The sequence below is a fragment of the Musca domestica genome, unplaced genomic scaffold (assembly GCF_030504385.1).
Source record: "Musca domestica strain aabys unplaced genomic scaffold, Musca_domestica.polishedcontigs.V.1.1 13, whole genome shotgun sequence".
Classification (NCBI taxonomy): Eukaryota; Metazoa; Arthropoda; class Insecta; order Diptera; family Muscidae; genus Musca; species Musca domestica.
This window is the reverse complement of record NW_026712172.1, coordinates 737,896-765,228: the sequence shown is the minus strand read 5'-3', so window position 1 is coordinate 765,228 and position 27,333 is coordinate 737,896. Positions and strand designations below refer to the sequence as shown.

The following is a 27,333-nucleotide window of genomic DNA, read 5'->3' as shown; positions in this document are numbered from 1 at the left end:
CTGAGTTATTATCTGCTTTGAAGACAGCTTATAAGCCATTAATTTGGTAGAAGATGCAGTCATATTAAATCGTGAAACTACGAAAGGTGTATTTTTGGCTAATTCTATAATTCCGAGAAATGGAAATAAACATATTAAGTTACTGAACGTGATATTAAGATATGACAATGCAATCTAAAGAATTACCACGTACTTACAGTTAACAATTTTTCTCACCCCGTAATTGTACTAATTAAGGTTTTGAAAGACTAATAAGCAGAATAAATTTAGATGACTTGAGTTAAAGTTAAAAAAATAGGAAAGAATTTGTAAACATATTAAGACAATATAAGTCGAAATACCATCTAGAAGATCAAGATTTAACGATAAAATAAAAAAATAATATCCTGTTTATATAAAAAATTATAGATTACCATTAGCACATAAGGAAGAGATAAGTGCTCAAATACAAGATATTTTGAAAAATAAAATAATATAATACACCGTTGCTATTAGTTCCAAAGAAGGGGCAGACAGATTTAAAGAAATGTGATGAAATGTGATGATGTGAATAACTAATTTACATTCTTCGGAAAAGACAAATAAAAATGAGATAAGAATTTAAAGAAGAACATTCAACACACAAACTATTTTTACAACATGTACAGTTTCTACAAAACTAAACAAAATGAATATTAGTTTTTATTAGATTGGAACTATTTGACTATGGTTTTGAAATTGTGTATAGAAAGGAATTAATAATACTAATGTTAATGCACTTCCACGTATAAAAAACACTGATACTTCGTCATTTCGGAGTAAGAAAAAAATTATAAGATCTTAAAAAGAAATATATTTGGAGGAATATGTGCCAAATGATAACGAAATACGTATTTACAGGGTGAGATAAAAAACTGTAACAAAGTCAAACGCCATATTTTTTATATTTTTTTTTAAAAAATTAACATTTTTACAAAATGTCGGAAATAGAAAATTTTAGAATAAGTTTAGATTTGTACGAATTGGTCACCATTGGCGCGAATTACGGCCTTCAAACGGCCAATGAAACCGTCACACGCTGCCCGAATGTTGCTCTGCGGTATTTTGGCGAAGCGCTTGCTTGACGAGATCGACACTTTGATATTTTTTAGTGCCAACCTTGCTACAGATTGGTATCCGGAGATTTTGGAAATGAAGCGAGGAACCTCATTTTTTTAACCATTCTTGCGTGGCACGCGAGTCCTATGGGAATGTCCAAGGCCTGCGGCCAAAATGTTTCGCGCCCAAGGATTTAATACATCCTCCAGAATATTTTCGGGATAATTTTCGGCATTTATTCTGATGCAATTTTTGATCGTGAACCTTCACTGAAACAAGCGATTGAAAAACTATGGAAAATTGCGGCCGTTTTATTGTAAGACTTCCTTTTCAAGAATCTTCCATATCATTAGGGAAATCCCATGCAATGGTGTATAACCGATTTATGAGTTTGGAAACCCGACTTCTACAGAAAGAAAATATCAGAATACAATACATAAAGTTCATGCAAGAATATGAGCAACTAGGACACATGGAAAAAGGTGACGTGGGTGTCATATCAAACCCTAAATATTTTATTCCGCATCACTGTGTTCTTAAACCGTTTCCGAGTATCAAAATTCGTCTTTACAACCGATATTGAAAAGATGTACAGGCAAATTTTAATGCATCCCGATGACCAAAAGTACCAGCTAGTTATTTGGAGAGAAGATCCATCGCATCCAGTAAGCTACTACAAGCAAAACACTGTCATTTATGGTACACGGACTGCAAAATGTTTACAGAAGATTGCCGAGGACTACATGAATCGTTATTCACTTGGATCACGAATGCTCAGTGAAAATTTTTTATATGGATGATGGTCTCAGTTGTGTCGATAGCCTAAGTACAGCTACTGAGGCACACAAAGGCAATTAATTACTATTTTAAAAAAACACGGCTTCAACCTTAAAAAATGGTCTCCAAATACTCTAAGATTGCTGAAGGATATACCACATAGTGATCGAGAAGTCAACTTGGATTTTAATTAAAATATAAGAACAACGTTTAAAACATTGGGATTATATTGGATGCCGCCAGCCGATCAATTTTGCGTAAAGGTATATATTGATCATCTCCAAGTAGTTACAAAACGCTCAGTTACGTCTGAGGTAGCCAAACTTTTCGACCCTCTTGGTCTACTTGCACCAATTGTTGTGAAAGCAAAGATATTTATTCAGCATCTGTGGCAACTTACATTAGATTGGGATGAGCCATTATCCGAAAAACTTTGCCCTACGTGGAAAGCATTCCGAACTGAGTTGGAAGGTCTCAACAATTTTAAAATCCCAAGGCATGTATTTTGTGGGGAGATCCCGATCAAAACGCAATTGCATGTATTTGCGGATGCGTCCGAAAAAGACTTTGGCGCTGCTGTTTACATTCGCTTTATTACAAAGGACGGCCGCGTAGCTGTACGTCTGATTTGTACTAAGTCCAGGATAGCTCCTTTGAAACAACAAACACTACCTCGATTAGAACTATGTGCCGCAGTGGTAGCAGCTCAGCAGGCTAACAGAGTAAAGGCTGATCTAAGGCCTCAAAATCAACCTATGTTTCTATCGATAGATTCTGGGATCGTACTCCCCAGGATAAAATCGCAGTCAAACGTATACAAAAATTTTGTAGCAAATAGAGTATCAGTTATCCAAACATTAACATTACCAGAACAATGGAGCTGTGGCCGACTGAAGTCTCTTCTCAAGATGTTTTTAATAATAAAATGGCGCGAATTACGGCCTTCAAACGGCCAATGAAACCGTCACACGCTGCCCGAATGTTGCTCTGCGGTATTTTGGCGAAGCGCTTGCTTGAGGAGATCGACACTTTGATATTTTTTAGTGCCAACCTTGCTACAGATTGGTATCCGGAGATTTTGGAAATGAAGCGAGGAACCTCATTTTTTAACCATTTTATTCCGCATCACTGTGTTCTTAAACCGTTTCCGAGTATCAAAATTCGTCTTTACAACCGATATTGAAAAGATGTACAGGCAAATTTTAATGCATCCCGATGACCAAAAGTACCAGCTAGTTATTTGGAGAGAAGATCCATCGCATCCAGTAAGCTACTACAAGCAAAACATTGTCATTTATGGTACACGGACTGCAAAATGTTTACAGAAGATTGCCGAGGACTACATGGATCGTTATTCACTTGGATCACGAATGCTCAGTGAAAATTTTTTATATGGATGATGGTCTCAGTGGTGTCGATAGCCTAAGTACAGCTACTGAGGCACACAAAGGCAATTAATTACTACTTTAAAACAACACGGCTTCAACCTTAAAAAATGGTCTCCAAATACTCTAAGATTGCTGAAGGATATACCACATAGTGATCGAGAAGTCAACTTGGATTTTAATTAAAATATAAGAACAACGTTTAAAACATTGGGATTATATTGGATGCCGCCAGCCGATCAATTTTGCGTAAAGGTATATATTGATCATCTCCAAGTAGTTACAAAACGCTCAGTTACGTCTGAGGTAGCCAAACTTTTCGACCCTCTTGGTCTACTTGCACCAATTGTTGTGAAAGCAAAGATATTTATTCAGCATCTGTGGCAACTTACATTAGATTGGGATGAGCCATTATCCGAAAAACTTTGCCCTACGTGGAAAGCATTCCGAACTGAGTTGGAAGGTCTCAACAATTTCAAAATCCCAAGGCATGTATTTTGTGGGGAGATCCCGATCAAAACGCAATTGCATGTATTTGCGGATGCGTCCGAAAAAGACTTTGGCGCTGCTGTTTACATTCGCTTTATTACAAAGGACGGCCGCGTAGCTGTACGTCTGATTTGTACTAAGTCCAGGATAGCTCCTTTGAAACAACAAACACTACCTCGATTAGAACTATGTGCCGCAGTGGTAGCAGCTCAGCAGGCTAACAGAGTAAAGGCTGATCTAAGGCCTCAAAATCAACCTATGTTTCTATCGATAGATTCTGGGATCGTACTCCCCAGGATAAAATCGCAGTCAAACGTATACAAAAATTTTGTAGCAAATAGAGTATCAGTTATCCAAACATTAACATTACCAGAACAATGGAGCTGTGGCCGACTGAAGTCTCTTCTCAAGATGTTTTTAATAATAAAATGGCGCGAATTACGGCCTTCAAACGGCCAATGAAACCGTCACACGCTGCCCGAATGTTGCTCTGCGGTATTTTGGCGAAGCGCTTGCTTGAGGAGATCGACACTTTGATATTTTTTAGTGCCAACCTTGCTACAGATTGGTATCCGGAGATTTTGGAAATGAAGCGAGGAACCTCATTTTTTAACCATTTTATTCCGCATCACTGTGTTCTTAAACCGTTTCCGAGTATCAAAATTCGTCTTTACAACCGATATTGAAAAGATGTACAGGCAAATTTTAATGCATCCCGATGACCAAAAGTACCAGCTAGTTATTTGGAGAGAAGATCCATCGCATCCAGTAAGCTACTACAAGCAAAACATTGTCATTTATGGTACACGGACTGCAAAATGTTTACAGAAGATTGCCGAGGACTACATGGATCGTTATTCACTTGGATCACGAATGCTCAATGAAAATTTTTTATATGGATGATGGTCTCAGTGGTGTCGATAGCCTAAGTACAGCTACTGAGGCACACAAAGGCAATTAATTACTACTTTAAAACAACACGGCTTCAACCTTAAAAAATGGTCTCCAAATACTCTAAGATTGCTGAAGGATATACCACATAGTGATCGAGAAGTCAACTTGGATTTTAATTAAAATATAAGAACAACGTTTAAAACATTGGGATTATATTGGATGCCGCCAGCCGATCAATTTTGCGTAAAGGTATATATTGATCATCTCCAAGTAGTTACAAAACGCTCAGTTACGTCTGAGGTAGCCAAACTTTTCGACCCTCTTGGTCTACTTGCACCAATTGTTGTGAAAGCAAAGATATTTATTCAGCATCTGTGGCAACTTACATTAGATTGGGATGAGCCATTATCCGAAAAACTTTGCCCTACGTGGAAAGCATTCCGAACTGAGTTGGAAGGTCTCAACAATTTCAAAATCCCAAGGCATGTATTTTGTGGGGAGATCCCGATCAAAACGCAATTGCATGTATTTGCGGATGCGTCCGAAAAAGACTTTGGCGCTGCTGTTTACATTCGCTTTATTACAAAGGACGGCCGCGTAGCTGTACGTCTGATTTGTACTAAGTCCAGGATAGCTCCTTTGAAACAACAAACACTACCTCGATTAGAACTATGTGCCGCAGTGGTAGCAGCTCAGCAGGCTAACAGAGTAAAGGCTGATCTAAGGCCTCAAAATCAACCTATGTTTCTATCGATAGATTCTGGGATCGTACTCGCCAGGATAAAATCGCAGTCAAACGTATACAAAAATTTTGTAGCAAATAGAGTATCAGTTATCCAAACATTAACATTACCAGAACAATGGAGCTGTGGCCGACTGAAGTCTCTTCTCAAGATGTTTTTAATAATAAAATGGAGTTAAAAACTGCAGATACTACAACACTCTAGCACTCTATGCTACAGCTAGATGCAAAACACCCAATAATTCTGCCATATAACGATCCGCTGGTAAAATTGCTGCTTAAGATGACTCATAAGGAGAACAAGCATTGTGGACCACAAGCAATTTTGAACACAATAAGGCAGCGATTTTGGCCAATCAAAGGAAAGATAATCCACAGTTCAAAAAAGCATTAGGTGTACCAGAGCGCGACCACAACTATATCAACAAATAATGGGCAATCTGCAAGCAACAAGGGCAGTTCCTGCTTGACCATTCATAAATTGTGGAGTGGACTATTACGGCCCACTTTGGGTACATTACAAGGTTAGGCGCAAAAGACCAACTAAGGCATATGTAGCTGTGTTTTGCTGCTTTGCAACAAAGGCAGTTCATTTAGAACTGGTCTGGCATTGCCAAAATATATATTCTGATAATGCTACTAAACTTATCGGAGCCAAAAATAGTTTAGCTGAATTATCTGAAAGCATTTATACAAAGAATGCACAAGATTCAATTGTTTCCGCTGCAAGTGCAAGTAGAGGCATATAAATTCATTTTACAGCACACAGCAGAGCAAATACTTTGAAAATGTCCAGCAACAATTTTCAACAATTTCAGAATGATCCGGGACTGTATTTTGAAGGAATAGGAACGGTGAAACTGAATACGGCGTAATGGAAAATATTAGTGTATTATGATTTAACACCCTTTTTATCTGAAATAAAATCATTGTCATCTGGCTTGCAAACGTTGCAGCAAATGTGTCCGGTAATACATCAGCACAGGATGTGCAATATTTTTGTGAACAACCTTAACCAGTTAATGAATTGTTTCAAGAAAATGAGTTATTTATCAAAAAAGCTTTAAGAGATCTCCATTCAACATAGTTGGTAATATTGCGCGTTCACTATGTGTTGTCCTTGATGCGGACTATACTGAAGAAATGTCACGGACTATCAACAAGGCTAAACTGGAAAACGACCACACAAGAAGTTTATTAAAAAATCAAACCTCCATAATTGTTTGCACAATCAACGTCATAAAATGGAATGAGATAAACAATCAGCAAAAAATACAGGAGATTTTAGAACTTGTGCACAATAATAAAAATGTCTCATTATTGTCTCCTCATCAACTGAAAGATGAAATTAATGTCAGTAATGCCAATCTTCCTATTTTACATGCATTACCATCAACAGGTGAGAACATGTTTGAACTATATAAGCGGTTTTAAAGCCAAGATACCATTAGTTAATCAACAATATTTCGAGTTATTTAAGTTAGTACCAGTTCCAACAATAAAGAATGATACATTAATCGCCATACAACCAGAAACATCATATCTAGCGACCGATGCACACAGAGATGACTATATATTTTTTAAATACGAAGATATATCACGATACCTAAAACCAAAGATTGATAATTATATTTGCCAAAAGCTCAAAATTTGGAGAAATTCAGTTGTCAATCCCTGCGAGATTAATATGTTTAATAACCAATCGACAAACAATTGCAATCTTAACAGAATAACAGAAATGACAGTCAGTGGAGTCAATTGCATTACCAAAATACATGGATTTTTGCTACCACCACCGACATTGAATCTTCAATAGTATGTGAAACGGAAACTACCCTCATCACCATAAAAAATGTTGGAATAATGGAAATTGGCCCCAACTGCGTGATAACAAACAGGTTTGTTCATGATCATTTTGAAGCATCAAATAGCCTATATACTTGCTTTGTTAGACTAAAAGACATACATTCAATAACTCAACAACAGGAAATAGAAAAGTTTTTAATATATACCAACACTCCATTAAAGATCAATCTGGATGTATTGGATTATTTACAAAAGCAATTAAATGAATCAATACTAAGACATTTGCCTCAACTAATCTACTCAACAAGTCTACATCATCATGCGGTTAGCTACACTTCTTTGCTTTGCTGCCTTATCATTCTGTTCGGCCTGTTGGTTTGGAGACTCCGTTTAAAATTACAAACAAAACTGACTCCATTCACATCTACACCAGCTATAAGGTCTCACTAATCAACAACAGATATTGCAGCTGATTCAAACACCCATCCATCCGGCTCAATTTCATTTTCTACTTGAACGATGTCAACGCGGTGGAGAATGTTAAGAACACATGCACAAACATAACAATCAACATACACACAAAGATATGCATAGATTTATTTCATTCTTTTATTTTTAAGTATTGTTGTCATTAAATTGCAAATACAGCATTCATTCTAAAGTTCAGCAACAAATGTTAAAAAAATGCAGTTCTATTTATGTTAACCAAGCATTTTTTTAATTTAAGTTCACTGGTCATTCGATCATTGGCTTTGTTATGTTTGTAAATTTAATTAATTCATGCTGTATGCAAAATATTTTATTCTGTCATCATTTATAAAAAAAAAATGGCAACAATAAAGAAATTTAGTCGTATTAACGCTTCTGACAAAATCAAGTGTTTTACTCTCGTCGACGATTTCCTTCAAGTTCATGTGCTTGAAAGGAAAACCAATCTGTATTTAAAGTGTCAGTTCAAATTTATGTGTTTGAATTGAGTTCCACTAAATCCTACTAATAGGTTCATTAACAACTACTTTTGTTTGGTTTTTTGATTATGATCAGTTTGTCGACAGAATTTGAATGGAGCACGTGTGCAGTGTGTTGCAGTGAAAAGTTTTAAGTTACAGTGAAAATAATCAAAAATAACATATATTCGCTGGAAAAGCTTCGTTCCACTCAAGAAGTTTTAAACTTCGATGAAAAATTAAAAGAAGGATTTTGACCTTCAGAACCTTAGGTTAAGTAAGCACCTTTCTACAATTTCTACTTTATAAATATCTTGAATTGTTTAGCTACGCCGTTTAGAAAATCAACCCCATGACAATGTAAAAACATTTATATTGAAAATTTAAAGCTTATTTTTCAAATTGACGAGGTCATTACAACGTTTTCGTGGCACAATATGTACCAAAATAAAGCTATAGAGGACATGTACTTTACTAGGCTACTTAAAGGTTTGTATCCTTGTGTTTTAAACTCTTTGATAATGTAGATAATTTTTTTTCATTTTTATTATTTAGATGCCACATTGAAACATATTCCGGGAACTATGGGAAGTACCATAGAAACCCATATAAAACATTTTTTCAACTCGGCTAAAGATAGGCTTAACAAGTGAATAAAAAATAAACGAAAATAATGTAATTTAATTATTTTAGAATAATTAAATTATTCTAAGATCTTAATTAATATTCAAGGTAAATAACATTGTTGCAGTGAAAAGTTTTAAGTTACAGTGAAAATAATCAAAAATAACATATATTCGCTGGAAAAGCTTCGTTCCACTCAAGAAGTTTTAAACTTCGATGAAAAATTAAAAGAAGGATTTTGACCTTCAGAACCTTATGGTAAGTAAGCACCTTTCTACAATTTCTACTTTATAAATATCTTGAATTGTTTAGCTACGCCGTTTAGAAAATCAACCCCATGACAATGTAAAGACATTTATATTGAAAATTTAAAGCTTATTTTCAAATTGACGAGGTCATTACAACGTTTTCGTGGCACAATATGTACTAAAATAAAGCTATAGAGGACATGTACTTTACTAGGCTACTTAAAGGTTTGTATCCTTGTGTTTTAAACTCTTTGATAATGTAGATAATTTTTTTTCATTTTTATTATTTAGATGCCACATTGAAACATATTCCGGGAACTATGGGAAGTACCATAGAAACCCATATAAAACATTTTTTCAACTCGGCTAAAGATAGGCTTAACAAGTGAATAAAAATTAAACGAAAAGAATGTAATTTAATTATTTTAGAATAATTAAATTATTCTAAGATCTTAATTAATATTCATTATGTTTGTAAATTTAATTAATTCATGCTGTATGCAAAATATTTTATTCTGTCATCATTTAAAAAAAAAAGAATGGCAACAATAAAGAAATTTAGTCGTATTAACGCTTCTGACAAAATCAAGTGTTTTACTCTCTCGACGATTTCCTTCAAGTTCATGTGCTTGAAAGGAAAACCAATCTATATTTAAAGTGTCAGTTCAAATTTATGTGTTTGAATTGAGTTCCACTAAATCCTACTAATAGGTTCATTAACAACTACTTTTGTTTGGTTTTTTGATTATGATCAGTTTGTCGACAGAATTTGAATGGAGCACGTGTGCAGTGTGTTGCAGTGAAAAGTTTTAAGTTATAGTGAAAATAATCAAAAATACATATATTCGCTGGAAAAGCTTCGTTCCACTCAAGAAGTTTTAAAATTCGATGAAAAATAAAAGGAGGATTTTGACCTTCAGAACCTTATGGTAAGTAAGCACCTTTCTACAATTTCTACTTTATTAATATCTTGAATTGTTTAGCTACGCCGTTTAGAAAATCAACCCCATGACAATGTAAAGACATTTATATTGAAAATGTAAAGCTTATTTTTCAAATTGACGAGGTCATTACAACGTTTTCGTGGCACAATATGTACCAAAATAAAGCTATAGAGGACATGTACTTTACTAGGCTACTTAAAGGTTTGTATCCTTGTGATAATGTAGATAATTTTTTTCATTTTTATTATTTAGATGCCACATTGAAACATATTCCGGGAACTATGGGAAGTACCATAGAAACCCATATAAAACATTTTTTCAACTCGGCTAAAGATAGGCTTAACAAGTGAATAAAAAATAAACGAAAAGAATGTAATTTAATTATTTTAGAATAATTAAATTATTCTAAGATCTTAATTAATATTCAAGGTAAATGACATTGAATTGCAACATTTTATGTTTTTTTTTTATTTTAATTTCCGTATTCCTTATATTTTACAAAAAGACTGAATAAAAATTATCTATTATTAAATTGAAAAATATAAACAGAAACAATTACTTAAAAAATTAGATTAAGTTTGAGTATTTCGGTTTTTCGATTACAACTATAGAATAAATTCAGATATTTTTGCGAATTTCGTATCAAAAATCCTATAATTTTCCGATTTTCGAATGAATTATTCGAATTTTTCCTGATTTTCGGATAAAATTATAGAATTAATTATGATTTTTTTCTAATTTCATATCAAGCATCCGAGAATTTTCAGAACATTGGATCAAACGTCCTACACGTTTCCAATTTTCGTATCAAATATCCTATATTTCTCCGATTTTCGAATAAAACTATTGAACAAAACCCATTTTTTTCGAATTTCGTAACAAACATCCTATAATTCTCCGAATTTTCCTTTTTCCTTTGGCGAATTCTAGACGAATTCGCCACGAAACTCTTACGTTCTTTCAGAAAAAAACTTTAAGAATCTTGGGCAATCTAACACAAAAACTTGGCAGATTTATTTTCCGAATTCGGAAAAAATGTTTGTTGGTTAGTAACTAACACAACTTTCTTTTATATATATACTAGCTGGCCCGGTCCGCGTTGCCGGCCCGTAGTTTTTGTTTATTATGCATATTTTTAAAAGCATAATTATTCACAGATATGACTGATGTAAGTGTTTGCGTACTGGTCGATTAAAAGTGTTTTAAAATATCTGTACCCATTTATAAGCCGTGGACTTCAATATTTAAACCGTGTGCTTCAAATGTGTGGATGTGCTATACAAATCTATTAAAAAGTATATATGAATCTTATCCCCATGTAAGGGATCAAATTAATTTTTAGTATGGTAAAAATCGTAGCAAAATTTTACAATCAAATGAGAAGCAATTTGGAATTTACTGTATTTTGTACACCTCATAATTGAGGGCTGAATGATTTAAGAATAGGCAAAGTTAATTACTTTTTTAAACCCATTAGCACCTTAGATTGTGCATTAGAGTCCTCATAAGTCCCCCTAACCATGTCGGTCTGTTTGTCCGCCAAAAGGTGGACTTGAGGGTATACTATTGCATGGAGAAAATTCTAAAATTTGTGAATATGTTGACATTTTTGTGTAAGATTTTCACCCCCCGAATACACATTTTTAGCCAAATCCTTTGAAATATGGTAAAATCAGGAGGTACCTTTATATGGGCACTACTCCGAAACATCGACCTACTTTGAAAACTTTCTTCTACCCCTTATAATCCAATATGGCAAATAGAGGCCAACTCAAAATTATAGGTATTTCACACCCATTACCGTAAGATGGGAATTTTTTTATTTTCCATTTAAATTGTAAATTGGAGACCCCATAAAGTCCATATTTTTCATCATAGTATAATTCAATGTCGATTCAACAAATATTCGGTCCCGTACTACTTTCTTATATTTGTAATTTGTTCATGTTCCCACAATTTATTTCATATAGATGTACATTCCAAATCTACGTTCCCAACCAATATTCTCTTGGGAGTTACAAATTCAATAGAATACAAAATTTTCCTTTCTGACCACACATTAGGTGTGAAAGTGGACTTGGGATACTCCAATGTGGAGACTTTACTTAAATAATTCCTATGTGGCAATTATCTGTATGATGGTTCCCTTCCCCAGGGTAGCATAACAAAATTTTTTAGCCAAATCAATTGATGAATGTGTTCAAGACCAATATGGGCCCTACTCTGAAAATTTCAAATTTTATGCGAAGAGGTTCTGTACCCCCTTAGACACAAAGATGCCTAATAAGGGCCAAAAAATAAAAAGGGACTAAGACCCCAAAAATAGCTTGAATCATACGATGGTTATATAAATATAAAATCGGGTTGTACCCTTATCCGTGAGTTATGATCTATATCATGACCTGCAAAAGCGATTTAAGGTATCTTGAATGTTTGGGAAGAATTTCTGGGAGGATAGAAATCCTTTTCTTAATAAAAGTCCCATTCGCTCTACTATTTTGCACCTTTTATATTTGGTATTTTCCTGATTGTACTCCCAAAGAATTTTGCATTTTGAACTCTCATTGGACGGATTATTGTCACATAAAAAAGGCATGTTCACGCTTTGAGATGAGGCCCATTAGTCTTTTTCGGTCATTTTTGATTATTTAAATGTGTTCGCATCTTCCAGCTGAACCACGATATAGGCCCTGGAGTTGAAAGGTAGATGTCAGTTTACATTCTATTTCGCACTTATTTTGGTGAAAAATTGTATAGTGAAAAATTATTCTTCATTTTGTTCACAAAAAATCAATTGAATTCAATATGATAATGCAAATTGAAAAAAAAAATTGACAAAAAAAGAATAACAAATTGTAAAAATATTCAACTTGTTAGCCGATTTTTTACAGCAAATGTTTAAAGGTCCTTACAAAGTTTGTCAATAGAATGTACTATTATTTTAAAAATCGATTCCATTGAAAAAAATTTTTTTTTTCGATTTTTTCCCGATTTCAGAATTTGTGCAATGAGATCTCTTTTTCGTGAGTTTTTGGCGATTTTGAAAAAGTAATTATCTTTTAACTTTGGTGTGACCGCGTTTAATTATTTCGATATCCTCTATTCCGTTTCGCCACCGCATAATTCGGTACTACACTTCCATGTAACCCGCCATCAATTTCAGTTCTCAAGAAATCAAGTCAATTAAATAAATTGGTATTAATATTCGAATTCAAAAATAAAATATAAAAAACGCTACAAATGTACATTAGAAAAAAGTAAGTCAAAATGGAAAAAAATCATGCAAAATAAAACATTACTATTGTACAATTCAAAAGTCAAAATGAAAATGTTAATATATCACATTTTTACGCGATTTTTTTGGATATTATCCTTTTCGGAAAAGAGACAATTCCGAATTTGTTTGAATCGTTAAAATCTGTCCAGCGGTTCTTAAGTTATAAGCGTAGTAACTAACACAACTTCCTTTTATATATATAGATATATAGATATTATTTTACTTTAATATTTTTAACAATGAATTCCACCATGTACATATTTTATATTTAATTTGTTTAAATGGTTAAAATAACCATGTAACCATGTAAATAGAATAGTCGCAGTAGGAATATCTGGACAGCCCCAGAAACCCACTCGGCCAGCTACTACCCCAAAGCTACTGCTACCGCCGCCCGCCCATCCGGACCCACCCAGGACATTAGAGGACTGATGAGCAGCATGCCTAAGGAGTTTGGTGATTTGTCGATGTTAGCCAAAGTTAGGTCGTTTGGTCCTAGTTTTAGGCGTATCCGCGAAGAAAGGTGTAACGCGGAAGCTTGGTGGGCCCTCATGGTCCACATAGCCTTAGATTAGGGATTTTGAAGTGCGTTTTTCTAAGCTGCAGCTCCATAGTTTTTAAAACTAGGAGGCACTTCTTGCGGAACTTTGTTCTAGAGCATCAGCAGGACATTATTCTGCTGACCGAAAAAGGGCTCACTTCGAATCATAAGCTTCATATGGTAGGGCTTAAAACATATAGGCAGGATAGACTGACAGGCCCAGGAGGGGGCACTGCAGTCTTAGTCAAAGGCAGTCTTCGCTTAGAAAAAAACCCCATCTCCTCAGGGTTTTGTAGAATCTTGTGTCGCTAGGGTCTGGAGGCATGATAGGTCCTCCATAGTCTTCGCTTCAGTTTACCAGCGCCCTCTAGGTTCCTTCCAAATTTTAGATCTGGACCTCATACTCGCTTTAGACGACCTGAACGCGAGACCTGAACGCGAGACAACCTTAAGGGGTGGTGCAGAGGTCAATACCAGTGGAAGAGGAATATCTGCCTTCCTTCTCGATTGTCCGTATGTAGCAGCCATTCCATCTGATAGGTCCAATGGAGTGGCGGGGTCGTATATCGACTTCTTCTTTCATACGCCAGGCGCAGCACTGGCAGTGGAGAGAACCATGTTAACGACCCACTACTTTGAGTCCGACCATAGGACTATTCTCATAGAGTTAGAAATTGGCTCCTTGCAAAATGGAGAAGTCAGGTCGCTTTTTAACTTCGACCGGATGAACATCCGTCGATATAGGCAGCGCTGCCATCTGACCGCAATGTCTCTATTTCGGAAATAGATAGCTGCATTGAGGTCTTAGGTACCGCTTTTCGAGAGGTCATTGATGCTTTAGGCCCCAATACAGGACATAAAGCAGTTACCTTGACAATCTCCCTCCTAGGATCTTAGACTTTATTAGGGAACGTAGATGGCTTTGTCGAGTATTGCGTAGATCTGGTGATTCTGAGCGACGACTAGTCCTCACGGCTGACATCCGCAACCTAGACCAGATCATTGAAGCCAATATTCGCCGATTCGAAAAGATCGGTATAAGGACTTTCTCGAGGGAAATACGGTCAATTCCAAGACCTATGCTAAGGTCAAGCGAATGGCCGGCCTCGTCTCTCGAGATTCAGTCAATCCCCTCGTAGACTCCACTTGTGCTAGGATCAGTTCTGATGAACATAGGGCTGAGTTGTTGGCGGACCAGGTGCAGGGAACTCTTCGACATGGGGATGTTTCGGCCGACGATTCTTTTCAACGTTAAGTCAACTTGGCGGTAGAAGGCGTTGAATACCATTCTCCTTTCGTGTCGTTTAGCAGTTCATTCACTGCTAATGGCTCCTCTGTGGACAACATCTCTCTTTGGGAAGATAGGGGGTTTTGTCTATGCCAGGAAGGTTGGGTTTTACGGCAAATTCCCGACGTAGCTTTGAAAAGGGCAGGGAATGTAGTTCTGTTCTTTTTAATCAAGATGGTTCCCACACTGAAGCGAGGTACTGATTCTCAGTGTGGTAACTACAGGCCTATTTTCCTCCTATCGCCGTTTGGAAAGTTATTTGAATTCTTTATTCTGGCAAGGATTAGAAGAACCATAGAAGGAGAATTCTACGGGATTGTCAGTTTGGTTTTAGGTCTGGTATCTCTACGACCCATAGCTTAACACCTTTTAGCAACTTCGTTGGAAAAAAGTTTTGACAGAAGTACGGAACTATAGCCGTCTCCCTAGACATCGCGAGCGCTTTCGACTCTGTCAGGCACGATGGAATTTTATATAAGTTCCAATCGTTTGGCTTCGACAGTCAATCCTGTAGAATAGTCGCTAGTTTTCTTAGGAATCGATTCTTTAGGATTAAAGTTGGTGAGCGACTCTTTAGACGCCGCCCGGTCCTGGCAGGGGTTCCTCAAGGTTTCCTCCTTGGCCCAATATTATATAACATCTTCTCTTGCGACATCCCGGCCCTTGTGGTCTTCTCCTGACATATGCCGATGATGTCCTTCTAGCCTTTTCCGGTCCCCTTGCTAGGTCGGTTAATAGGCACACTAACGAGTATCTCAATGGCCTCCATCGGTACTTCGTTAGAGGGCGCCTAAAGTTGAATGTAGGGGAATGTTGTGCTACGGCCTTCCTTGGTCGGCCAGGTATTGTCTACCTTAATTTTAGGGGCCGGTTCTAAAGATAGGTTCGGAGCCGGATCCTGTCTAGAATAAGATGAGATATTAAGGGGTTATATTTCATGAGGGGTTTGACCGTTTTCGTCACATGGACTATGTCCTTTCGAGGACCAAAAGTCTGAATTTCGGATACAGTGGAATCCTTAGGATGAGGGGTGGTATTTTCCAAGATGTTAGGCTTCTGATCTACCGGCAGGTGATCAGACCTATCGTCGCCTATACCTTCCCCGTCTGGTTTGACATTTCGTCACATCAGATGGAAAGGATAAGGTCGTGGGAAAAAAAATACTCCTATAGAACCCGTTCTTGAAGGTCTATCTACGATAGGGCGCAGATAGATAGAATAGATGTCTTCATGAATAAGACTGGACTAGCATTTTGGGATAGATACCAGTCCATAGATAAAATCATCGTCGAGGGTATGTTGAGGTGCTAAGAAGATGCGGACCAGCTACGAACTCGGAAGCATTTGCCACCAGCCGCCCTTTCCAGGCTGAACGAGCTGGGTCTACTTCACGGGAAAGAAAGTCCTATATTCTTCCATTGGAGATTTTTAGCCTCGGATTGGAGTAGACCGCCCAGCTTACTTAAGTTAGGTTAAGTAGTTTTATGTGTATTGTAAAATATTTAGTTTAATTTTCTTATCTAGCTCGTAAGTTTTTCATAGCCCTTTTAAAGCATAACCATGTTGTGGCAATTTTAGTTAAGGTAAAGTACGCGTTGAATAAATGCATGTTAATTTATAGTATAGTTAGGTTTAAGCCATTTAACCTATGTTAGTATTAAAATTTGAATTAATAAAATGGCCGTAGGCTAAAACTGAAACTGAAAACAAGAATTCATCCATTCTTCTGGCGGTAATCAAATGCTTAACATCATGGAATTGATAATAAGCAGAAAATATCTACGAATGAAGAATAGTTTAATTTCAAATTAAAAAAACTGGTGTTTTATTGCATGTACGCATATAACCCACGCCAACGTCATGTTTCAAGTTCTAAGAAGGAATAGAAGGTATAAATAGTGCATTCATTATGTGTATTTATTGACTGTATTTTGGTACTCATTGGATGTAAATTCATCATACGAGCAATTGTTAGCACCGGTTCGTGTTTTGCAAAGGAATTTATAAGGTTCTGATCAAATTTTCCAGTCATTAATACGTTTCCTTATACAATATCTGTTTTTTCATTGTCATATATCCGGTTTTCTTCTTAGATATGCTAGCTATTTTAACTAAATGAAAGTTTATATTAGAAAATCTTACAGCCAGTTCCACGATATCGAAAGAACACGTTCGCACAACTTTTACACGACAAACAGCTGATTTCCGTTCCACTAAAATCCATCAGAACGAAAATTTGCACGAAAATCAAAGCGAACGAAAACGTAAGCATTTCAGTGTAATTTTGCGTTCCACTATCTTTTTTCTTTCCTACGCATGCGAACACAAATGTCAAAATCAGTCACTTGTGTGTTTGCTATCGTATAATAACAATTAAGGAAAATTGTTTTAACATAAACATTGCTTGATTCAAAATAGAAACAAAAAGGTAAGTAAAAATAATAAATGCAATTTAATATGTGAACAACAAATATATATTTTTTTATTTTCTCAATTCCAGCACGAAAAAATCATCAACTACACAGCTGCGGGTATATGGAGGAGAATCCTGTGTTCGCCAGAGGAGTGCCAATTTTTGGAAGCAGCAGAAGAAGTTTTAAATCGGGGCGGATTTGGGTAGTTCTGCAACCGGGCACCCACTTCTCTTCCATCATATCCAAAAGAGCCCGAAAACTTGCTTCGACACACGAAAATTGGCCACAAACCTAGAAAAAATCATTTTTTATTATTTCAAAAATGTAAAAATACAATCATACTTACTGGTTGTTAGGTACTTCAAATAAATTCGAAGCATCTCTTAAATGCCTCCGTGGCACATTTTGAACCTCCTCCACATCATCCATAAAAAATAGGGCTACGGAAATATTCTTTTTTTTTTATTTTCTAAGAGCACAAATAGTTTGAACACAATCACTAGAAATTTTATTTTGTTTGTTTATTTACAATTTGTTTGTTTACAACTGAAATGTCAGTTGAGACAGAGCCACTGCTGCTTTTTCGCGTTTAAATTAGACATTTGGCGCTTTTTTTGCCTTATTTCGCGATTAATTTTTCCAAAAAAATATTTAGCAACACTGAATCACGTAAGGCTATGCGAAAGAAAGAACGAAAGTTAGTGGAACGCATTCTTATACGAAAGTGAGTGAGTAGCCTTCGTTCGCACAAATTTTCTTTCGAGATCGTGGAACAGGCTGTTAGTCTTGCAGTAAAGCAATACATACACTAGGACCCCGATCTTCTGTTACAAACGAAATATCCCAGAACGGATTGACATTTATGTCTAGAGAATGATGCGTTTCATTACATGAGCGTATAAGCGAAGTGACAAAGCTGATTTTCAAACTCGTGTATAGTTTTCTATATTTAATTCAATTTGATTTGCCTCTGTTGTGTGGTTTTCACTATTCTAGCAATTTTTCTGATAATAAAGATCCAATCCAATTTTTTGTAGTTGTAAAATAATTTTTTCTACTCAGAGCCAAGATTTTTCAAAACGTTTACTCCGTGGATTTTTTCCGAAATATTTTTAATATACAACTAGCCGGCCCGTAGTGTAAGTTTTTAATACATATTTTTTAAAGCATAGCAAATTACAAATGTGACTTATGTAAGCGCCACAATTTTTATTATAAGTAATATCTCCATATTAATTTATGAATAGAAATACATATTCATGAGAGAAGTTATAATAGACGTCCACCTAACTTCGGTTTTAGATATTTTGAATAGCCCGATCTTATTTTCAGCCATAGGCTTTAAATTGAATGTTAAAACATTATATGATATAGAACATCTATAATAGCCCCGCGTGAAAACTCAGCTCAATTTTTGGTATTGTAAAGAGCTTAGCAATATTTTCCATTCAAATTAGCTATAATTCGGAATGTGTATTTCCAACGATTTTAGTTTTGTCCACCCCTAATTAGGGGCAGAATGATTTCAGAATAGTCAAAGAAAATTACTCATTTACATCCATCACCATAAGATGGGAATTAATTTTTTGACACTTAAATTGTGCGTCGGAGATCCCATTCGGTCCCGTGCTACTTTCTAATATTTACAATTTTTTCATGTCTCTGCCACAATTTCTGACTGAATGAGTCCCATTTTGACATTTCAGAGTTTATTTCCCAAACCTACGTTCCAAACCAATGTTATCTTGGGGTTACTAATTCAATAGAATACAATTTTTTCAGACCACACATTGGTTGGGAAAATGGACTTGGGGGTACTATACTTAAATAAATGCATATGTGGACAATTCTATCTAAAATGGTTATATATCCCAGTAGCCTAAATTCAATTTTTAACAACAATACCAACGAAAAATACACACACGTAATGAAGGCAAAGCACAATCGCTACCTGTTTTTCCAAAATATGAAAAAATTATTTTTTTGTAATAAAGTATTTCCTTGGAATACTAACATATTTCTGGTACACGGTTTTTGCCTACAGTATTGAGGTGTAATTGCAAATGAGTGTGTCTTTAATTCACGTAAACAACAATATACTTCCATTGTTGTGAATATTCTGTTATTGTATAAGAGTCATATCTCTGCCCACATACTGTAAATGTAGGTAGAAAATAGGCAAACAATATTTTCTTATTATTGAATAACCAAAAATTTATGATAGACACCAATAAATTTTCCTTTTTTTTCTATTTATTTGTTGATGTCTATGCATATTTTGTTATTGAATGAGGGTCATATCTGCCCTCATCTAATAATAATAAGAATATTTTTTAATTACTGGTTTGGCATTCAATTTTATATTTACGCAGGGTTTGTTACTTTAAAACTACAGCACACACGAAAACACATCGTCTCTCTCAACTTAAGTACACGTGATGGAGTAGACAAAGTCAGTGTGTCGAAAAAAGCATAATTCATACAATTCGTCTTGTTCTGGCCTTTAGAACATACATGAAAATGAAAGCCGGGAAAATACCAACACGTATATACACTTATATATTTAAATACTATTAAACTAATTTGGGAATTAATGGTGTACCATGTAATTGTAACAAATTTTAATGATGCAAAGAATAAATTTAAAAAACTACATGTTGTTTGCCCATGTATCACTATTATATTATACTTTTGAACATATTGAAATTATGCTTTTAAATTAACCATGGTTTTTTAACAAAAATGTAAATTATGGTAGTTTATATAAAAAAAAAATAACTTACCTGATCGATTTCATCAAATAAATAAAATGGAGCTGGATCACACTTTTGTATAGCAAAAATTAGTGCCAGTGCTACAAGTGACTTTTGTCCTCCAGATAATTGATTCATTTCTCTCATTTCAGCTTCAACGCCAGTAAAAGACACACGAATGCCAATCCCTGTAAATGCATCAGAATTTGCAACTTCTCTGTCTGAGACATCACCTACGTTGTCTTTTGTTTTAAGTATAAGATACCCAGCTCCCTGAGGCACCAACTTTTTAAACACTTGGGTAAAATTTTTAGCGACTTGTTTAAATGTGAACTGAATAGCTTCAACTTTCTGCATTTCCAAAGACTGCATTAACTCCCTAATCTTCTCATCGCCAATATCCAATTCTTCTTTTCTTTTGTAAAGCTTTTCTTTTTGCTCGGAAAAGCTTAGAAATTGATCTAACGCTTTTTTATTAACATGGTTATATTTTTTAAGATGTTGATTGGCCTTTTCTAACTCCTTAAACAATGTTTTGAGGGACATTTTAGCATATGTTGGATCAGATTGTGGTAAAGCCCCCAGTGATGCAATCTTTTCTGTGTACTCATCAATTTTTTGCAGCAATAGATTCTCCTTTGCTGCCCACTTCTCAACCTTTTTGGAATCTTCATTGATTTTTTCTTCTATTTCCTTTTCAGTTTTTATCCAGTTTTCCAATTCAATCTGTAAAGACTTCTGCATGTGGACAGCTTCTTGCACTCTATAAGAAGACGCATATTGATCAAATTAAAATGTTTGTTGTTTACAATGTAATGCAATGAGAATTTGATGTTTTTCTTCAAATAACAATGGGATTTGAGCTTGAACTCTACTTGCAACCAACGGTAAAATGCTGCATCTTAGCGGTCCAAGCCATTAACTGAACTTTCTAAAGTTGCAAAAAAACATGCGTCATTTGACCTTTCTTAATATTAAATATAATCGGGAGAACTGATAAAAAAGTATCCGACTGGATCTTTCTTCTTTATTTAAGTATTGAATAAACAAAACAAATTGTCAATATGACTGTATTGAGATTTCTGGTTCATGACACCGATAATCGATACCTCAACGATTAACTGTTGTCATAATGGAAGACTCATTGCTAAGCAAAAAGAAACAACAATCAACCAAAACATTTTTTGATAAAAAAACATAAATTTAGACCGCCATAGTCTTTACTTAAAACAAGTGTTATGTTGAAACCGAAGCCACAAGTTATGTTGCCTAATATCCATATTTGTTATCCGTAATTCATTCATGATGTTTTGCGGTCGTTGCAAAGAAAATACTAATGTTCGAAGACCAGGCGAAAAGGACCAGGGGCCGTTAACACAGCAATTATATATTAATTTTTACGATAATCTTCGTCGCCAACGTCTTCAATCTCAAGATTCTTCGCAATCTCCACAACGGCAGTATTTAATGCAACATAGTGTTGTTAAAGTTCTGGATAATTTATCTTTTCTTTACTTTAATTGCGAGGTAAGATCAACGAAATAGTAAACTTTATTAGTCAGAAGAGTATAAAGGTCGCTGCGATCCAAAAGAAGAAGGTAGGTAAAACAAGCAATCTTCAAAGTTCTGATAGATACAATGTATTGAGAAAGGATCACACCAGATGTGAAAAATTAGCATTAGCAGTTTTGAAAACACTACGAGAGTGGCAAAGTTAAAATAATTCTACGTCATGTACGATCTCTCCCAATTGTGGTTGCACCTCTATTGGAAGATTCTACGCTTATTAACACTTCGGTCTGGCGGAATCTCTATGGTGAAATTGGAGAAAATCGATTAAATAGAAGTTGAGTATCTAACCCAAACTTTCAACTTCTCTTTTGCCATCCTAATAGATGCATGGAAAATGGGCAGGGTGGTCCCGCTACTGAATGCAGGTAATACTCCAGTAAAAGTTATTCAAACAATATTAACGCAACGACAATTTATGATAAATGTTCCTTAACATTTATTAAAGAGAGCAATACAATGTTTAACTATTGAAAAATTATTGCATAATAAACATTATTTATAGATTTCCATTTATTTGTTCCTGCACATCTTAAAAAAACTTGACTTTTTGCTAAAAAATAATTCTTATGGGACTAACATATTACCCTTATTTCTCAACACTAAAACCTCTACACTAAACTAGAAATTTACCATTTAAATGTAATGATTAAGTGCAAACTTGTATCAGATTATATATTCCTCTTTTTATATTTTCTATGATTCTTCATATTTTCTAAATTAAAATCTCATAAATAAAAATCTAAAATCAAATAATCTAACATAGACATACCAAAAAAGTCAGGCATTTAAATTGCATTATATTGAATTGTATATATTATGCTGGTATTAACAAAAACATCAAACAGTAATTTGATACAATACCATTTTCTAGTGCTCCGATGGAATATAAGATTTTAAAATATATTTTAAGGCGGTGTTCAGATACGGTACATGATCTTAGAATTCTGCGACTAGGTTCACAGAAAAGCGAAACAAATGTCCAGTTTTTTTGGGACAATTCAAGTATAAAGCGCTTGCTTTATTCAGTTATTCTTAAAGGCTAATTTAAACAACACGGTGTAACAAGCTGGGGAGAGGTCATGATGTACAAATGGGCTGAGTGCCTTACAAAATCGAATGTTGATGCGGAAACATGAGCCCCTGAAGACTACACGATATATAATATATTGCATGAGTAAATTTTGATTTCGCTCGGTGTGTGGATGTCTAAATAACAAGTTAAGAAAGAACATTCGAATTTTGATAAATCATTTCTTGGCACTTGAATAAATCACGCAAATGTTACCACCTTCTTCATATTTCTTAGTTAATAGCTATGTGATGAACAATGTGTAAAAACCACTTCGACAGAAACGTCATCTGTGAGGGATCCTTTTGTGGCCACTGGTTTCGACCACGGAGGAAGCAAATTGTTTTTGGGTTGCTGTCAGCCATGTCATATCCACGAATGAAAATAAAGGAAAAGACAAACATATACAATGAAAAACTAGATTTGATTATTAGTTTAGTAGTTTTATGGACAATTCTTCATCAGGTCTGGAAGCAGTCGGGGTGTGGTAGGGGAAAGTAGACACACTAACAATTGGGCGAGTAATGATACCATTTTTTGTTTTTATCTACACCACCCGTACATTATTATTTTTGCCGATAAAAGATTGAGTGATTCGTCATAGACATCACTTAGTAAGAGGTAATAAATCGTATTTAACGATGACCAGATCGCCTTCCTTTCGATTGTTTATGAAAGTTTTCCACTTGTATCTCCTTTGTAACTCAGTGACATATTCTGCTTCCCACCTCTGAAGAAATATGCGACGAAGTGCATTCAACCGTTGCCACATATTGATGTATGGGATATAGTTCATGGGTATGATTGGGCAAGACTTAGTAGGAGCTGTTAGAAAAGTTCTTCGCAAGAAGTGACGAGGAGTCAGGGGGAGCAATTCATTTGGATTTTCCGATACTGAGCAATGGTCTTGAGTTGAGTACAGCTTCAATGCGAATGAGGAGCGTTGTAATTTATTCGAACGTAAAATCCCATTCTTCACTGACCTTTTTCAGATGAGACTTATTTCGAAATACCATTCAAATGATTAATGTTCGCCTTCTTTGCTGGTGCGCTAAATTTGAAAATATTATTAAGTTCATCTTCAGGAAGAAGTTTGAGTCCACCGCTTTCACTAAAACACTAACCAACTAAAACACTGAATTACCAACACATATTTGCGTATTATGTCTTACTTTAGGAATGTTGAGTTGTTGAATTATTTTTGACAAAGAACTTCGCTCGGAACCTCCACCCTATAATGCTCGAGCCACCGACATAAAATACTTCGACAAGAGAAGTCGGTAGTACCGTCGTAATGTTATTCTGAGAAAAATAAAGTTTAACTGAATCTTTCGCAGAGCTATTCCCTATTCCCCTCAAGGGGAGTTAGATTACATAAGATCTCCAACTGAAGTTTCCTCACCCCTGTCTTTGTATTCCTTCTCTAAATGAAGCTTTGTGTGATGATTTCGTAGGCATCTTTCACATTAATTTTGACTATGACATTTCCCTTCGAAATGATTATACGATAAGCAATTGACACAATATTTATTTGCATATACGAACTTTATGCTTTGGTAGGACGATAATAATTTAAATTGGCTACATTGTCTAAGAGAGTGATTCTGATTACATTTTTACACAACTTTGTCCTTATTTGATTATGAGTGGAATTTTTGAGATCTCGAGACATTTTGGCTTTCTTTCTGATTTGGTTTCTTAAAATCTGTTAATGTTTCCAAGATTTCAATCCTTTCACTCAAAAACGTGTTAAATCGTGAACAGGTTGACAAACTCCTTATGGTCACTAAGTGAGTGCTTCCATGACATTAACGAGATTATATTACGAGGTTGGTTCGGAAACTGAGATTTTATTACGAGGGCGGTTAGGAAACTTCTTAGCCTATCAATAAAAGAGAATAGTTAGTTTTACAAAAATATTTTTATTTTTCAATATAATCTCTTCAATACACGTTGTCCAACGCCTTTTTAGCAATTCTATCCCTTGATTAAAATAGTTTTTTTTCCTCAAGGTCTTCAAAATAGTGATTTACAACTGTAATTGTATCTTCATTTGAGGTAAAACCCTTGCCAAAAAGGATCTTTTTTTAGATTTGGTAACAAGTAAAAGTCACTGGGACAAAGAGAATAAGTTCGGTAGTCAAGCAACACGTACTTTAATTCGTTGATGTATGTTATGTCTTCAGGACTTTTGGTATTGAAAATGGGTCATGTAGCTGCAGAAAGCTTTTTTCATCTGTAGTTCTTCTTGCAAAATTAAATGGACTCGATTATTTGAGATGCCCATGATATTAGCAATTTTACACTCTCTTATTCGTCGATCACTTAATACCATATCAAGCACTTTGGCTACAATTTATGTTTTTGTTGCTGCTTTTGGACGTCCACTATGTGGTTCATCGCTTATGCTTGTACGATTTAAATGCAGCGACCCAGTTTTTAATGTTGCATTTGATGGAGCACTTTCACCTAACACATTCACCATATCATTATGAATTTCTTGTCCCGATAAACCTTTTTTATGTAAATACTAGCTGGCCCGCTCCGCGTTGCCGGCCCGTAGTTTTTGTCTATTATGCATATTTGTCACGTACTGGTCGATTAAAAGTGTTTTAAAAATGTTTTAATATACCTGTACCCATATTTAAGCCGTGGGCTTCAATATTTAAACCTTGGACTTCAAATGTGTGGATGTGCTATTCAAATCTTTTAAAAAGTATATATCAATCGTATCCCCATGTAAGGGATCAAATTAATTTTTAGTATGGTAAAAATCGTAGCAAAATTTTCCATTCAAATGAGCAGTAATTTGGAATTTACTGTATTTTGTACAGCTCATAATTTAGGGCTGAATGATTTAAGAATAGCCAAAATTAATTACTTTTTTAAACCAATTAGCACCTCAGATTGTGCATTAGAGTCGTCATCAGTCCCCCTAACCATGTCGGTCTGTTTGTCCGCCAAAAGGTGGACTTGAGGGGGTTCTATTACAGGGAGAAAATTCTAAAATTTGTAGATATGTTGACATTTTTGTGTAAGATTTCCACCTATAATATACATCTTTAGCCAAATCCTTTGAAATATGGTAAAATTAGGAGGGACCTTTATATGGGCACTACTCCGAAACATTGACCTACATTGAAAACTTTCTTCTACCCCTTATAATCCAATATGACAAAAAAAGGCCAAATCAAAAATATAGCTATTTTACATCCATTACCGTAATATGGGAACTAATTTTATTTGTCATTTAAATTGTAAATTGGAGACCCCATAAAGTCCATATTTTTCATCATAGTATAATTCAATGACGATTCAACAAATATTCGGTCCCGTGCTACTTTCTTATATTTGTAATTTGTTCATGTTTTCACAATTTATTTCATATAGATGTATATCCCAAATCTACGTTCCCAACCAATATTCTCTTGGGGGTTACAAATTCAATAGAATACAAATTTTTCTTTTCTGACCACACATTAGATGTGAAAATGAACTTGGGGATACTCTAATGTGGGGACTTTACATGAATAAATTTATATGTGGCAATTATCTGTACGATGGTTCTTTACCCCAGGGTAGCATAAATACAATTTTTTAGTGGTCAAGACCAATATGGGCCCTACTCCGAAAATCTTATGCGAAGAGGTTCTCTACCCCCTTAGAAACAAAGATGCCAAATAAGGGCCAAAAAATGAAAGAAGTGGCCAAGACTCCAAAAATAGCTTAAATCATACGATGGTTATATAAATATGAAATCGGCTTGTACCCTTATCCGTGAGTTCTGATCGATATCATGACCAGCAAAAAGACATCAAGATACCTTAATCTTGATGTTTTTTTTTTGGTGAAAATTGTATATAGTGAAAAATTATTCTCTATTCTGTTCCCAAAAATCTACTGAATTCAATATAATACAAATTGAAAAAAATTGACAAAAGAAGAATAACAAATTGAAAAAATCTTCAACTTGTTCGCTGTTTTTTTACAACAAATGTTTAAAGATCTTACAAAGCTTCTCAATATAATGTACTATTATTTGAAAATTCGTTTCCATTGAATTTTTTTTTTCGATTTTTCCCGATTTGAGAATTTTTGCAATGAGATCTCTTTTTTGGTGATTTTTTAGCGATTTTGAAAAAGTAATTATATATTAACTTTGGCGTGACCGTGTTATATTATTTCAATATCATCTATTCCGTTTCGCCACCACATAATTCTGTACTACACTTCCATGTAGCCCGACATCAATTTCAGTTCTAAAGAAATCAAGTCAATTAAATAAATTGTTATTAATATTCGAAATCAAAAATTAAATTATAAAAACCAGTCCAAATGTACATTAGAAAAATCTAAATCAAAATAAAAAAAAATCATGCAAAATAAAACATTACTATTGTACATTCCAAAAGTCAAAATGAAAATGTTAATATATCACAATTTTACGCGATTGTTTTGGATATAATCCTTTTCGGACAGGAGACAA

At 34.9% G+C, this 27,333-nt stretch overlaps 1 protein-coding gene and 2 long non-coding RNA genes across 4 annotated transcripts in view; 1 reads left to right on the top strand and 2 right to left on the bottom strand.

The window, feature by feature from the left end:
- Positions 1-27,333, bottom strand: part of LOC101890560 (structural maintenance of chromosomes protein 3) — a 254,949-nt gene that overhangs the window by 33,600 nt on the left and 194,016 nt on the right. For both annotated transcript variants that reach the window (XM_059118472.1, XM_059118473.1), the window contains one exon: positions 20,237-20,969. In XM_059118472.1, the coding sequence (XP_058974455.1) occupies positions 20,237-20,969 (733 nt within the window). The remainder of the gene's footprint in view (positions 1-20,236; positions 20,970-27,333) is intronic.
- LOC131800784 (uncharacterized) lies at positions 16,672-17,841 on the top strand. Its single transcript, XR_009341546.1, has 2 exons — positions 16,672-17,467; positions 17,540-17,841. It is a non-coding gene; the product is annotated as an uncharacterized LOC131800784 (long non-coding RNA).
- Positions 17,491-18,332, bottom strand: LOC131800783 (uncharacterized). The gene is made up of 2 exons (XR_009341545.1): positions 17,800-18,332; positions 17,491-17,744 (listed from the first exon to the last, which is right to left on the bottom strand). It is a non-coding gene; the product is annotated as an uncharacterized LOC131800783 (long non-coding RNA).